The following is a 13530-nucleotide window of genomic DNA, read 5'->3' as shown; positions in this document are numbered from 1 at the left end:
GTGCTACATAACAGGCTGTGCATTCTATAAATCCATGGACAGTGGGAATTAAAAAAGAACAGGCTAATGCCACTGTCTTGATACACTGAATGGCGTTGCCTGTTTTCATCAGCACTCTAGAACCAGAAAAGCAGAACATAAAACTCCATTCATTACATTTCAAGGTCAGTAACTGAAAAGCATAGTGTTTTCAAGAATCATGTAAATACTTGACATTCAAGTTTAGCTGATTGATTTACTAGGAGGGTTGGTTGAAAAGTTCTAAACCTTAGTGGGATGTCTCAATTGAATTGAATCCAACCTTTGCCATTAACTAGTACACTCATTTAACAAATCATAGACATAATAACTGTACCTTGTACCAAAAAAAACACCTTGTGAACCTCATCATTTGCTAATCAGATGTCAAAGCTCTTGACAGTGGATAAGATCTGACAATAAATGTTATGCCTATGTTATGCCACAAAAGTGGAGAAAATTGTTCTAGTAATGATGACATCTCGTGAATGCTTTGTGGCTTCAGAAACTTTTCCAGGCCTTACAGCACCCCTGGCAAAAGTGTTGAAGGGAGCTGGCTTAGAACTTTACAGCCAGCCCTCGTAGTAACTACTAGTAAATAATAATATACAAATTTTATGATGGAATTTATTACAACTGATTATCAATAAATTAAAAGGTAGAAGCCTATTTACAATTATGCATTTATATAGGTTGTTGCAAAAATTACAAATGTATATTTTTACAGTTCGTCCAAATCTGTTTTAGTAGAGATTTATTTAGCCCTGTCTTGCAACCATACATTTAATCAAAGTCAAAACTTGTAAACACAAACAAAACAGAAAACAAACTCAGTCGAGGTGCAAATAAACAAGGTATTGCAATCTAATTTATATAAGATTACTAGATTCCATTGTAGTCCGAAAAAAAAATAACGAAATGAAATTGTATTCTTCTTTTGATTAGATTGGGATTATTGATACCATAAAAAAAATGAAGCCAATTGTTTTTTATCAATACCTTATTGACTTTTCTACTTTGAATAGTATCAGTATTCCAGCATTGAACACTGTTCCACTTGACAAAATACAGATTAGAAATCCCTTGTGTCTGCACTAGAAACATAAAAGTCACACAGCACAACTAACCTAAGAAAATTTTTTGATAGAATGTCCTTTACCACTGGTGGCAAATTAAAGATTAAAGGGAAAATTATCATCAAAAACTATCAATTAATCCAACTTTTCGTTCGAGAAAATCGTTTAATCTTCAAGACAAATTGACTCCTTTTAAGTTCTTTGGGTAGTTTGATTTGTCTTGAAAATATTAATTCCACTTTGACTCTGGACGTAGGAAAATAATTAAGTATGATTGCACAATGCCAAGTATGAATTTCCTATCCATCTCTAAGCTGCATCTCTTTCTGCTCTTCTTCTTCTCCTTCTCTCTTCCCTACTTTCTTCCACTACTTCTTCCTTAGTTTCTTTTTCTCTCTCTTCTCTTCTTCTTCTTCTTCGAGCTTCTCTATCATCCTCCTTAGGCTCTTCTGTCTCTACCTTACTACTGGAGCTTTCCTCCTCAGCTTCTTTTGTTGCTTCTTCTTTGGCTTTTGACTTGTCTTCACTTTCTTCCCCAAAATCAAATCCTCCTTCATCTTCATCAGCATCTCTGTTAAATTTCCGAATTGGTTTTGTTTCTGAGTCAGTGACAGGATCTTTTTCAACCTCAGTATCTTCTTTTTTCTCAGCAGTTTCACCAAAATCAAGCCCTCCATCATCTTCATCTTCCCTTTTAAATTTTCTGACAGAGGCTTCTTTTTCACCTTCTTCTTCTTTTTTTTCTTCCACTTTTTCTTCTGTATCACCAAAATCAAGTCCTCCATCATCTTCATCGTCCCTTTTAAATTTTCTGCTTGGAGCATCTTTTTCTTCCTTTTTTTCTTCACTATCACCAAAATCAAGCCCTCCATCATCTTCATCGTCCCTTTTAAATTTTCTGACTGGAGCATCTTTTTCTTCTTCTTCCTTTTTTTCTTCGCTATCACCAAAATCTAACCCTCCTTCTTCATCTTCTTCTTGACGTTTGAATTTTCTAACTGGAGCATCTTTTTCACCTTCATCTTCTTTTTTATCTTCAGTATCACCAAAATCTAACCCTCCTTCATCCTCTTCTTCACGCTTGAATTTTTTAATGGGAGCTTCTTTTTCTTCATCTTCCTTTTTATCTTCAGTATCACCAAAATCTAACCCTCCTTCTTCATCTTCGTCTTCACGCTTGAATTTTCTAGTAGGAGCTTCTTTTTCTTCATCTTCCTTTTTATCTTCAGTATCACCAAAATCTAACCCTCCTTCTTCATCTTCGTCTTCTCGCTTGAATTTTCTAATGGGAGCTTCTTTTTTCTCTTCCTCTGTCTCTTTCTCTGCACTATCACCAAAATCAAGACCTCCTTCTTCATCTTCATCTTCACGCTTGAATTTTCTAATGGGAGCTTCTTTTTTCTCATCTTCTTTCTCTTCACTATCACCAAAATCTAAACCTCCTTCTTCATCTTTTTCTTCACGTTTGAATTTTCTTATAGGAGCTTCTTTCTTCTCTTCTTCTTTCTCTTTACTATCACCAAAATCTAAACCTCCTTCTTCATCATCTTCTTCACGCTTGAATTTTCGAATGGGAGCTTTTTTTTTCTCTTCTTCTTTCTCTTCAGTATCTCCAAAATCTAAACCTCCTTCATCTTCTTCTTCACGCTTAAATTTCTTAATGGGAGCTTCTTTTTTCTCTTTCTCTTCAGAATCACCAAAATCTAAACCACCTTCTTCTTCTTCTTCACGCTTAAATTTCTTAATAGGTGCATCTTTTTTCTCCTCCTCTTTCTCTTCAGAATCACCAAAATCTAAACCTCCTTCATCTTCTTCTGCACGCTTAAATTTCTTAATGGGAGTTTCTTTTTTCTCGTCCTCTTTCTCTTCAGAATCACCAAAATCTAAACCTCCTTCATCTTCTTCTGCACGCTTAAATTTCTTAATGGGAGCTTCTTTTTTCTCGTCCTCTTTCTCTTCAGAATCACCAAAATCTAAACCTTCTTCATCTTCTTCTCTTTTGAATTTTCGAACAGCTTTACTATCCTTCTGCAATAGAGTAAATGTAAAAGTAAGGAAATTGCATTTTGTAAGCTCTTCACAAGTTTTCAAAATTTCCAGAAAATTTCCGCTTAACCCTTTGAACACTCAAATACTAGGAAATAAAGCATCATATACTCTGAACTATAAGAACTGTTTGAAAATTGAGTCACTCTCAGATTCTTGCAAAGTCTATATGGGTTTGCTTTAAATTTGACAAAATTGTGACGAACAAAGGAGGCTTCAGTTTTTATAAGCTCTTGAAAATGAGAAGTAGAGCAGGCTAGTTGTGAATGATAGTGACTCTGTCATTGCAGAAAACGTTTGAATACAAAATTTACCTCAGATTCAGATTCTTTATCATCTTTATCTTCTTTGTCATCTTTATCTTCTTTGTCATCTTTATCTTCTTTGTCATCTTTTTCCTCCTCATCTCCACTCTTTTCTTCATCCCCTTTTTCCTAAAATAATATGATAATTTGGATTTTAATTTCACAGTTTTTCTTACATACTTTTCAGACACAATTATATACATTCAGTTAAGACAAGCCAAATTCAATCATCACTGCGTTATCTTTTATACAAAGAAATATCGTAATTTCACAAATAAGTCGTAATTTCACAAGAGTAATGTCGTAATTTCACAAGAGTAATGTCGTAATGAGCAATGTCTTAATTTCACAAGAGTAATGTCGTAATTTCACAAGAGTAATGTCTTAATTTCACCAGAGCAATGTCTTAATTTCACAAGAGTAATGTCTTAATTTCACCAGAGCAATGTCTTAATTTCACAAGAGTAATGTCTTAATTTCACAAGAGTAATGTCGTAATTTCACAAGAGTAATGTCTTAATTTCACCAGAGCAATGTCTTAATTTCACAAGAGTAATGTCTTAATTTCACCAAAGCAATGTCTTAATTTCACAAGAGTAATGTCTTAATTTCCCAAAAGCAATATCATACTTTCAAAAGTGCAATGTCTTACTTTCACAAGAGCAATGTCTTACTTAAACACAAGCAATGTCTTCTTTTTTTTCTTTTTTACAAGAGCAACAACTCGTTTTCACAAAGCAATATCTTACTTTCTCAAGAGAAGGGTAATGTCTTATTTTCACAAGAGCAAAATCTTTTCAAACATCTATTGTTAAATTGTGACACAAGCAATGAGTGGAACAAACATGCATGCTTTTAAAATAAGTGTATATCTCATTTCATGACAATAACTATACTGTAATACATTCCTAAATATTATAAACAATATTTTTATTAAAATTTTGAAATGTTTATAAATCAATAAAGACATTACCAGATATTCTACAAATTGTGACCTTAATCACATGATCCACATTCTTGCATACATTGTACTTTTAAGAATAAAGGGAAAGCATACCACTTGGCTGTATTTTTAGTATTGAGAGAGACGGGGACATTATAGAATATCTGATAATGTCTTTATGTACTCATTAATGGTTTAGCTTTGTTTAAATAACACAAGGAACCCATTCCATTTTTTTTTTTATTTGTAAGCATTGTATTATTTCAGTCTTTTCAGAATTTACATTGTTGTAATTTCTCTTTGCACACAGCACAGAACATTTCTAGTACCATTTCAATTTAATCTTTATCACTCAAATTGATAATTGATGTAAAGTTAGTATGTTATCTTCTTGTGACCTTGGCCAGTGCTTATATAGGAAAGTATCTTCTATAACATCCAACACAAGCTATGACAATAAAGGCTTTTGTCATAGTGATCTCTGACTCTACCCATGGATAATATCATGTCTGAGGAAATTACCCATCTGAGGAACCTAGTAGGGCCATAGTTGTCAGGCTATATGTAAAAAAGAATTATTCCAATTTCATTTAAAGGTATACTATGTCTTAGAATGAACATAACATTTAAGAATTTTAATCATGGTCAATAAGAGCATATATTCATCAGTAGATAGACTTGGTGTCATAAATAACATAACAGGATCCTTATATAATCCGATAAATACAAAAAACTTACTAATTATCCATAAATATGCAATAAACTATTGAAAAATGCTTAATATTAAGATTAAGCGTTTTTCAATAATTGCTTAGTTTTATGATTTTTCCAACTTTTTCCAGAGTTTACAGGGATTCTGTTGTAACTTTATGACACCAGGTAAGTTCACTGATGAATATATACTCATATTGACCATTCTTGTGAACTTAAATTTTATGTTCATTCTAAGATATATATTACTTTAATGTTAAAGAAACAAAAACAAATATACTTACTTGTTAAACTATATCAGCACAGCAAACATATCATTCCATGACAAATATTCTATAACATGCTTCAAACAGGGAGGTGTCATAGAACACAACTTTCTGTATATCAATCAAAATGCAGAAAACACAAGCACACGATGTTTTTTAGTAATAAAACAAGATTATGAATTATAGGGATTTAATATGGATGATCTGGTTGTAAAATAGGTTCACTGGTTTTAGAGCTTTGTCTCTGCTATGTGTATCACTTTTCAGAATGATAATTCTGGTGTTGCATTCATCTACAATTAAGTAGAAACATACCTGCAGAAGTTACGATAGACATGCAGACATCATACAAATTTAAAATCCTTGGTCTTTAATTTCAATAAGAAACTAAAGTCTGTGGTCATTGCCACAAGTATGTTTTTTTTATCTGATTTTGCAAACCAGATGTTAAATTTTCATTCTGGAAAGAGATACAGTCAAGATTGAACTCTGTTAGCATTTAAACTATTAAACATGCACTTATCATCATGCCAAATACCTCATCAATTTTTTCAGCCTCATCTTCCTGTATTTGTAAATAAAAGTATGCTAAGATTTATTGGAGGTATATTTCAACTAGGACTAAGCAGTGAAGCCTTTTTATAGTTACAATAATTTATTGTCCATTTATCAATTTAAAAAATGTGTTTCATATCAAATTCTCATTAACCAAAAAGGAAAATAAGGTTCATTAATCAAATGAAATCACATCCATGCATTGGAAAAGATAATTATAGAGTTCCCAGACTTGGCCTACATTTCTATTTAATTAACTCTAAGCATTAATTGAATCTGTGTAAATGACAACTACACTGGTAACTAGTTTGAAATCCTCACTAATTAATCACATTGAACAAAAACAACTCTATTTCCAAGAGCATAAGACAGACATTAAAATTAGTCTGCAATACGTTAAAAGCCTTATTTCACTGTATTTTGAAATCTTAAAGGAGCATTCCGCATTTTTTGTCAGTCAAAAATGTTTTCTGGACGATATAGGCTTGCGTAAGATTTTTCAGCACAAGAATTGAAGCTGACAGAAAATCAAAACAGTACTTTGCTTTGTTTACATGACCTTCACCTTTCTTCATTTCTGTTCTACCTTAACCGCAATCTGACTGGTCAGATATAAATAGCACCTATCTCATTTCCACAAAGGGAAGTGTAGAGGGCTTAGTTTAATACAGGTTAATAAGACCATGTCAAAACCTGTATTCAGGATACGATTGTGAAAAATGTATACCAAATTTTCTAGCGCCATGTTTGAAAATGTGGTCTCTTCAATAGTCTTTATTCATTGTAGTATTCAAAGTTTTCTTAAATAATTCAGGTACTTCGACATGTTAAGTGACCTATAGTTGAAGGAATTGGTATCAAAGATATTGAAAATAACAATATTTAGAAGGTGTGCTAAATAACATATTGATAAGGAAGTGAGTGGGCTGCACAAATAACTGTCTGGACGTTGACCACAGGAAGAAAGGCTGGTATAATCAAAGCTAACAGATTATTGATGTGAATATATAAGCTTTCAAAGACAGTATTAGTTTAAAAATTAGTTTTAAATATTTCCTTATCAGATTCTATGGTATATGATCATGTGTTACAAGATTAATTTACTAGTTAACTGACATTATGCTAAATGAAAATATTGGAACAGCATTCATATGAAGTTCAATACAATTTTTATCAATTCAGTAAATAAACCATCATAGAAGCTTAAAAACAAAAAATTCACTCTAGCTTTATTCAAACTGAATTGTTAGATCTGTTTTTGCTGTCAAAATGCTGATTCCATGTTCATAACAGTGTTATTCATTTTTAGTTGACACTTGTCGGTCTATACCAGGCCTCTGATAACTATTGTGGAGGCTATCAGAGATATATCATAGTTAGGGCTGTGTAATGATTGAAATAATCGATTATCGTCGCAAAGAATTTATAATTTCGATTATTGATTATCAATAGTATCAAAAGTTATATTTTCTCCACTGTACCCGGTAGTAATCTCATCCACATAGTCTCCCTTCAGCATATAACATATCCACAATAGACTATTATAATGTTTTTAATTTAGTATTTACAGGATTTCTCAATTGAATTATTTTGATTATTAATCAATTATTGAACGATATTAATTTGGTAATCAATACCCAGCCGTAATCTTTATAGTAAAACATTCTGACACTCAGATGGTTTTGAGAAAAGCAAACAATTGTCGATAATGAAATCCATTTCTCCACTAATAGCTATCTGAGATTAGATATAAATTAAGTAGACTGTCATACAAAACAAAGCAGTTTGGTCTTCATAATGTCAAGCTATTCGAACTTCTTCTTATACTTTGACTGCAATAGCCACCTTCCATGTGTCACAGTTTTTAGTAAATGCAGCGATTTGATTAGCTGCACAATTGCAAATAATCAATTCAATATGATCACTGCTAGATACAAGAAAGGTGACTGTTGCAGTCAAGGTATAAGACAAAGTTCATAATAACATAGCATTGTGAAGATGCTCAAATATATAATTTATCCTATTCAAATCAACACAAATACTTACAATAAGTACAGAGCCTGACGAAACTTCTTTTGGTTCCTCTAGTTTAAGAAATACATATAAATCATTTGTTTCTACAGAGTTTGCAAATTTTTCATAATCCTGAAAAAAAAAGTTTGAAAAATTAGTTTCAAATATAACACATATCATAATGGTGTTCCAGTTCCAAGATTTATCTTGCTACATATGTTACAATGGTCATAAGAGATGCTATGCAATTAGGGCAGGGTAAAACGATCAAAATTTTCGATTATCGATTATCAAATTTCATAATCGATTATATCTCAAAGTTACATTTGCAGAAATAACCCATGAAGACTTTTGACATGTTTTTAATTTAGTATTTACAGAGTTTCTCAAATACATAAGTTCAAAATAAACTAACAGGCTGAATATACAATTTCCATAACTACAGAATTCAAAGGCATCTTTGACCTATTAAAGGTAGTGAAGCATGAACTGCAAAAATTTAAGCCAATTACATGAGTTGTTTATAATTTCCATTGAGGTTGACATACTTTAACATTTGAAAATACTTGCCTCATAAAGTCAAGCTAATGGAAAAATAACACTCTTTTAAATAACTAACTGTCATAAGGACTGAATATCCGAATATGTGTTTTCAGCATGAGATAAACTCTAGACAATCAAATATATTTCAAATTGATATCACACCAAATTCTAATTTTGGTAAATCAAGTGAAATTTTGATGTGTAAGCTTATTTCTCAGTAGCAATTCAAAATGTAATTTGATTTGATTCACAGATCGTCATGATAATTTTGGCGAATCAAAAGAAATATTGGATAGCAAAACGGGTCATTTTGAATCTCAAATTGCGATGCGATACCACTTTTAAAAAATGGAACTCTACTTATCAGTGAACTTATTATCAAAAACTTAATTTGAGATGATTTTAGTGTTCTAGTCATCTGATTGATCAAATTTTAAACTAAGTTTTATTATCCAATCAGATTATTGCATTTACTAAAATCTGGATTTTAGCTTTCAAGATTAAGTATTTCGAGAATATAAGATAAGTAAGTTTACTTACTCCACAATATTCATCATCATTAAATATCTGAGGGGGTAAGGGAAATTTGCCGTTTTTTGCTTCACTGTTGGCCCTCATAAATTTCTTGGCTTCTTCTTCACAAGGATCAGAAATATCAATAGTTTCATGGTTAATCTGTAAACTTTCTAAAATATCTAGAACATGTTGTTGCTGTTTTCTTATCTACAAAATAAATTATCATAAGGGTGAATTCATTTGATCTAAAAGCCTCAAATATGGGTGTGACATCTAAAATGGCCACCAATTGGGCTGGGCAATAAAAAGGCCTCACATTCATATCAATTTTAATCAGATATCGAATTAGTAATTGCTGGTAATAATTTGTTGTGGAAACTGATATACCATAAACATTTTGTCATTTGGAAACCTTCTTAAAATATTATAATTTCTGTCAGGAACTATGTGATTAAGATCGTTGAAATATTGGTCTTCAGTGGGAATGACCATCATCAACAATGACATTATATTACAGGTGAACTGCAAACTACTATCTACAAATTGTACCATTTGGAACTCAATTGTGTTTCAATGAAATATCTACTCCAAATAGTAAGCTTACTGAAGGTCCAAGATTTTCCATGGTTGGTGAAATTCTAAATAATGAAAATTATTAGAAACAGTATTTGGAAATATGATATTTCAGAATGGGATTTTCAGTCTGAAATGTAGGTCACTTTTTTTCATGTAATATTTCACAAGGAAATTTTTTTATCTTATTTTATCTATTTTAAAAAAGATCAATTAAATGGCATGCAATAGGAAATATTGTAGTTGGAGAATAGTGGGACACTATAAGCTAGTGGGATTGGGATTCAAATAATTGTCGAGGCGAACCAATGCAAATGCATCATAGTCCCAAGCCTCTCATGAAACATCTGAAAATTTTTTGTGCAAAACACAATATAATTTAGGATGGGGACATAACACACTCTTGCATAGGCGTGAATCTTGTAGCCTACTTCGGTACTGGCTAGGATTGAGAAAGCCTTATTCTTATTTTTTAATTAATTGTTTGTTTACATTGTTTCATAATATCTCATTTAATGAACACCAGATTTCTGTATACATTTAGCTCTATAGTTTTACTCTTCAATTATATCAAACAACTCTTAATAGATAGGGCCTATTACAGTTCGTATGATGATTGAAATGATTGATCATTATCCTGAAAGATTGTTATCATTCTTTTGAGACTTGAGAAGTTTCAAGAGTGCAGCCAAAAATAGTGTAGGCTAAAAATACGATTGTGTAGAAATATTACTTACAGCATTGGAACTAAAAAACTGTGTTGTATACACACGGACAACCATTTTGCCTAAAAATTTCCGTGGATCCAGGGGCAAAAAGTACAGCAAATCAAGACAAATCGAGACACCCAACACCGAAAACCCCTCAGCTAACAAATTTGCCAAAGTTTACCAAGTTAGGGAAGTACGTTCAATGTCATGACGTAATATACTCATAGGTGAGAAATTCCCTTCTGACGTCAGCAATATATGTGCACAATGTTGTTGCTGGGATGATAAACAAAATACAGCGTAACATGCAGTACTGCTCAAAGTTGAATGCGGCCACGATTGTTTTTTGTACGCTTAAAATTGCATTTTCACATATGCCACACATAAGTGCTTTTTTTTGTCGAATTATCAACAAACTTCGCAACTGATAGGCAACAGGTTAGTCGGAGGCGTCAGATTTTTACGGACACCTGATCGTAGTTAATAATTATTAGTGGTCTGATTCCTGTTTTCACTGGTTTGTTTACTGGATACGGATTGTACGTCAGAAATATTTTTCTGTGGACATTATTTTCCTCGTGTTTTTTATTTTTCCTGCCTGTTGTTTTTAAATATCTACGTTGTGAAATAAGAATCGCTGGTATACATTTTTATATACTTTTATATCAATTAATGGGTATTGTCTGGAGGGCTTCAGAGTTGTCAGAATGCCGCAATGACAAAACCCCAGCATCGCAACTATCCAATTCAGTGTAGTTCTAGTCTAGTTGATCTAATCCTAAATGACCTTATTTTCAAGGGTCCAAACTAGACTTAGGCTAATCTTATTAAAATATATATCAAGAATAACATTCACATCTCGCCACAAAATCAATGAGTGAATGAGGACATATAATCTAATAAACTAAAGAATGTACAAACAGAACATGCTACTCAGAGTTTCATGTTGTACAATCTTCTGACAACTGATGTTATCCCTTATTTAACATTCCCCTGTCTTCATTAGCCCACATGGTGCAGAAAAATAGTACGTAAAACTCCATTAATTTCATTTTCATTTCATTCCAGTTACAGGGAGTTGCAGTGGCACAGTGAGCTGGACACTTGCTTATCTTAAGGGGTTCAATGACAGCACAGGTTGAGACATCTTCTCAATGACACAATGTCTTATGTCAAGCTATTACGAACTGTGTCTGATACCTTGACTGCAATAGCCATTTTTCTTGTATTATATAAGTTTGTAAATGAAGTTATTTGATTGGATTGTACGCAACCAAATACAGCCAATCAGAGCCCTCAACAAAAAGTCTTTCGAATAATCTATAATGATTACAGTCTTTATGTCAAGAGTTTCGATTGGCTGTATTCTCTCTCGTACAATCCAATCAAATCACTGCATTTCTTGATACAAGACAGGTGGCTATTGCAGTCAAGGTATTAGTCGCAGTTTGTAATAGCTTGGCATTGTGAAGTTGATGTTGAGATAATGTCTTTGCATATTAGTGTCACAATTGCCCCTGACTAAAGACTAAATAAATTAATGCTGCTTTTATCATGTCTGAAACAGTGATGATATTTATTATGTGTTTTTAGGTATAATTCTACACAATGAACTGATTATCGAAAGAGAACACCATAAAAAGAAAAAATGGCTTCACCATCTCGCTCCTTGTATAGTGATGATGATTATTCAGCAAGATATGATAGTGATAGTTTTGCTAGTGATGATGATGTGGTGTCCATCAGACAGACTTCCTATACCAGTAAACCTGCAGCTAAAAAAGGTTTGACTTTTTTAATGCATTAAAAGGATATTGTTGTCCATTTATTTGCTTTACTAGTTGATGTAGTTATATTTGTGAGGTACCCAGTACCAATTTCACTCTTTGTGTGCCCTGCACAGTACCACAATACAGTTGAAGTTTAGGCTTAACTTACAGAGTTGTAGCCTACAAAGAAGGGAAAAGATTACTGTTTAGGGCACAGGGACATTGTAGAATATCCGGCAATGTCTTGATGGACTCAATAATGGATCAGCATTTTAAAGGTATCTTACCAAAAGTTATGTCAAATTTGGCTTTTGTCATGGTTTAAATATTCAAAAACCAGTGACCCAAATATGGATTGGAGCAACTCCAATGAAATGTGACCTTTGACCTTTGATGATATTCCATCCATAAGCTTATATTATGTCCTAGGAAAGGGTAGGGCAACACTTTAATTTAGACTTTTGTGTTTGTTTACCTGATATTATATTTAGGTCTTTAGGATTAATTGCATTTTGAAGAATAATGTACTGGTACTGTTTACTTTCAGCAAGTCCATATACTATACCCAATAAAGGTGCCAAAGGAAGAGGTCGAGGCAGAGGTCAATTTGGTTCAAAACACAGTACACCACAACCTGCTAACTCTGTAGCTAAACGTATGTTATCTGCTAGTCGTATAAGGATGAATGAATATAGAAATCAAATCGAAGAGCTTAATATTCGAATACGAGAACTAGCTGAGGAAAATAAGACACTGAAAAAAATGCAATTCCGTCACCAAAAGGCCTTAGGTAAATTTGAAGAACAAGAGAGCGACTTGCCTCTTCTTCTGACAAAGCATGCCAACGAAGTGCGGACTCTACGTGAACAGAATCGTAAAATGAAAGATAAATTCAATCAGACTGATCGTTATCTACGTGATGCAGAAGATGAATTGGAAAATACCAAGTCACATTTAAAGAAATATAAAAAGTTATGTAATCAGAAAGGACTAAAAGAAAGAGATGAATTATATCGTACAGTACAACAATCGGAATTATGGTTAGAAGAAAAAGATTCTCGGATAAAGGTCTGTAAAATCATTCATATCATCACTCACATATCTGGCCTGGCAATATATCTGTCTACCTGTCAAGCTGCGAAAAGACGATGTATGGTGTCAGGGGGGGAGAACACACGAGGTACAGGTCCAGACACAATGCGGACATGATTCACTTCTACTATTTTCTGCTGTATCGATAATCCTGCATCGTACACTGAACCGTCAGACTCCATCCATTGGTATGTTTGCTCTGCCAGTATGTCCATTTTTTGTTTGTCTGTCTTGTCTATTTGTATGCGCCCAATGGTTTATGTGTCTACTGGACTCTTAACAGATATCCAGTGTTTTTATGTGAATAATATTTACATCTACCTCTAACACCAGAAAAAAAGAATATCACAATATGGACAAGACTTGGGCAACATTGATAATCCAGAAACGTAAA

General features: G+C 32.8%; 2 protein-coding genes across 2 annotated transcripts; one reads left to right on the top strand and one right to left on the bottom strand.

The window, feature by feature from the left end:
- Nucleotides 1–632: 632 nt before the first annotated feature.
- On the bottom strand, nucleotides 633–10445 carry LOTGIDRAFT_236598 (hypothetical protein). Its single transcript, XM_009067626.1, has 6 exons — nucleotides 10303–10445; nucleotides 9017–9199; nucleotides 7967–8065; nucleotides 5904–5930; nucleotides 3455–3574; nucleotides 633–3122 (listed from the first exon to the last, which is right to left on the bottom strand). The coding sequence occupies exons 1-6, from the start codon at nucleotides 10345–10347 to the stop codon at nucleotides 1404–1406; spliced, it is 2193 nt and encodes a 730-aa protein (XP_009065874.1). The 5' UTR covers nucleotides 10348–10445; the 3' UTR covers nucleotides 633–1403.
- Nucleotides 10446–12683: 2238 nt separating this feature from the next.
- On the top strand, nucleotides 12684–13055 carry LOTGIDRAFT_98433 (hypothetical protein; the record flags this gene model as incomplete). The annotated part of the gene is made up of 1 exon (XM_009067625.1): nucleotides 12684–13055. A coding segment is annotated over one exon (372 nt), but the record flags the coding sequence as incomplete, so codon positions are not given.
- Nucleotides 13056–13530: the final 475 nt, after the last annotated feature.

The sequence above is a fragment of the Lottia gigantea genome (genome assembly GCF_000327385.1).
Source record: "Lottia gigantea unplaced genomic scaffold LOTGIsca_84, whole genome shotgun sequence".
Lineage (NCBI taxonomy): Eukaryota > Metazoa > Mollusca > Gastropoda > Lottiidae > Lottia > Lottia gigantea.
The sequence above is the reverse complement of the archived record's forward strand: the minus strand, read 5'-3'. Positions and strand labels throughout refer to the sequence as shown.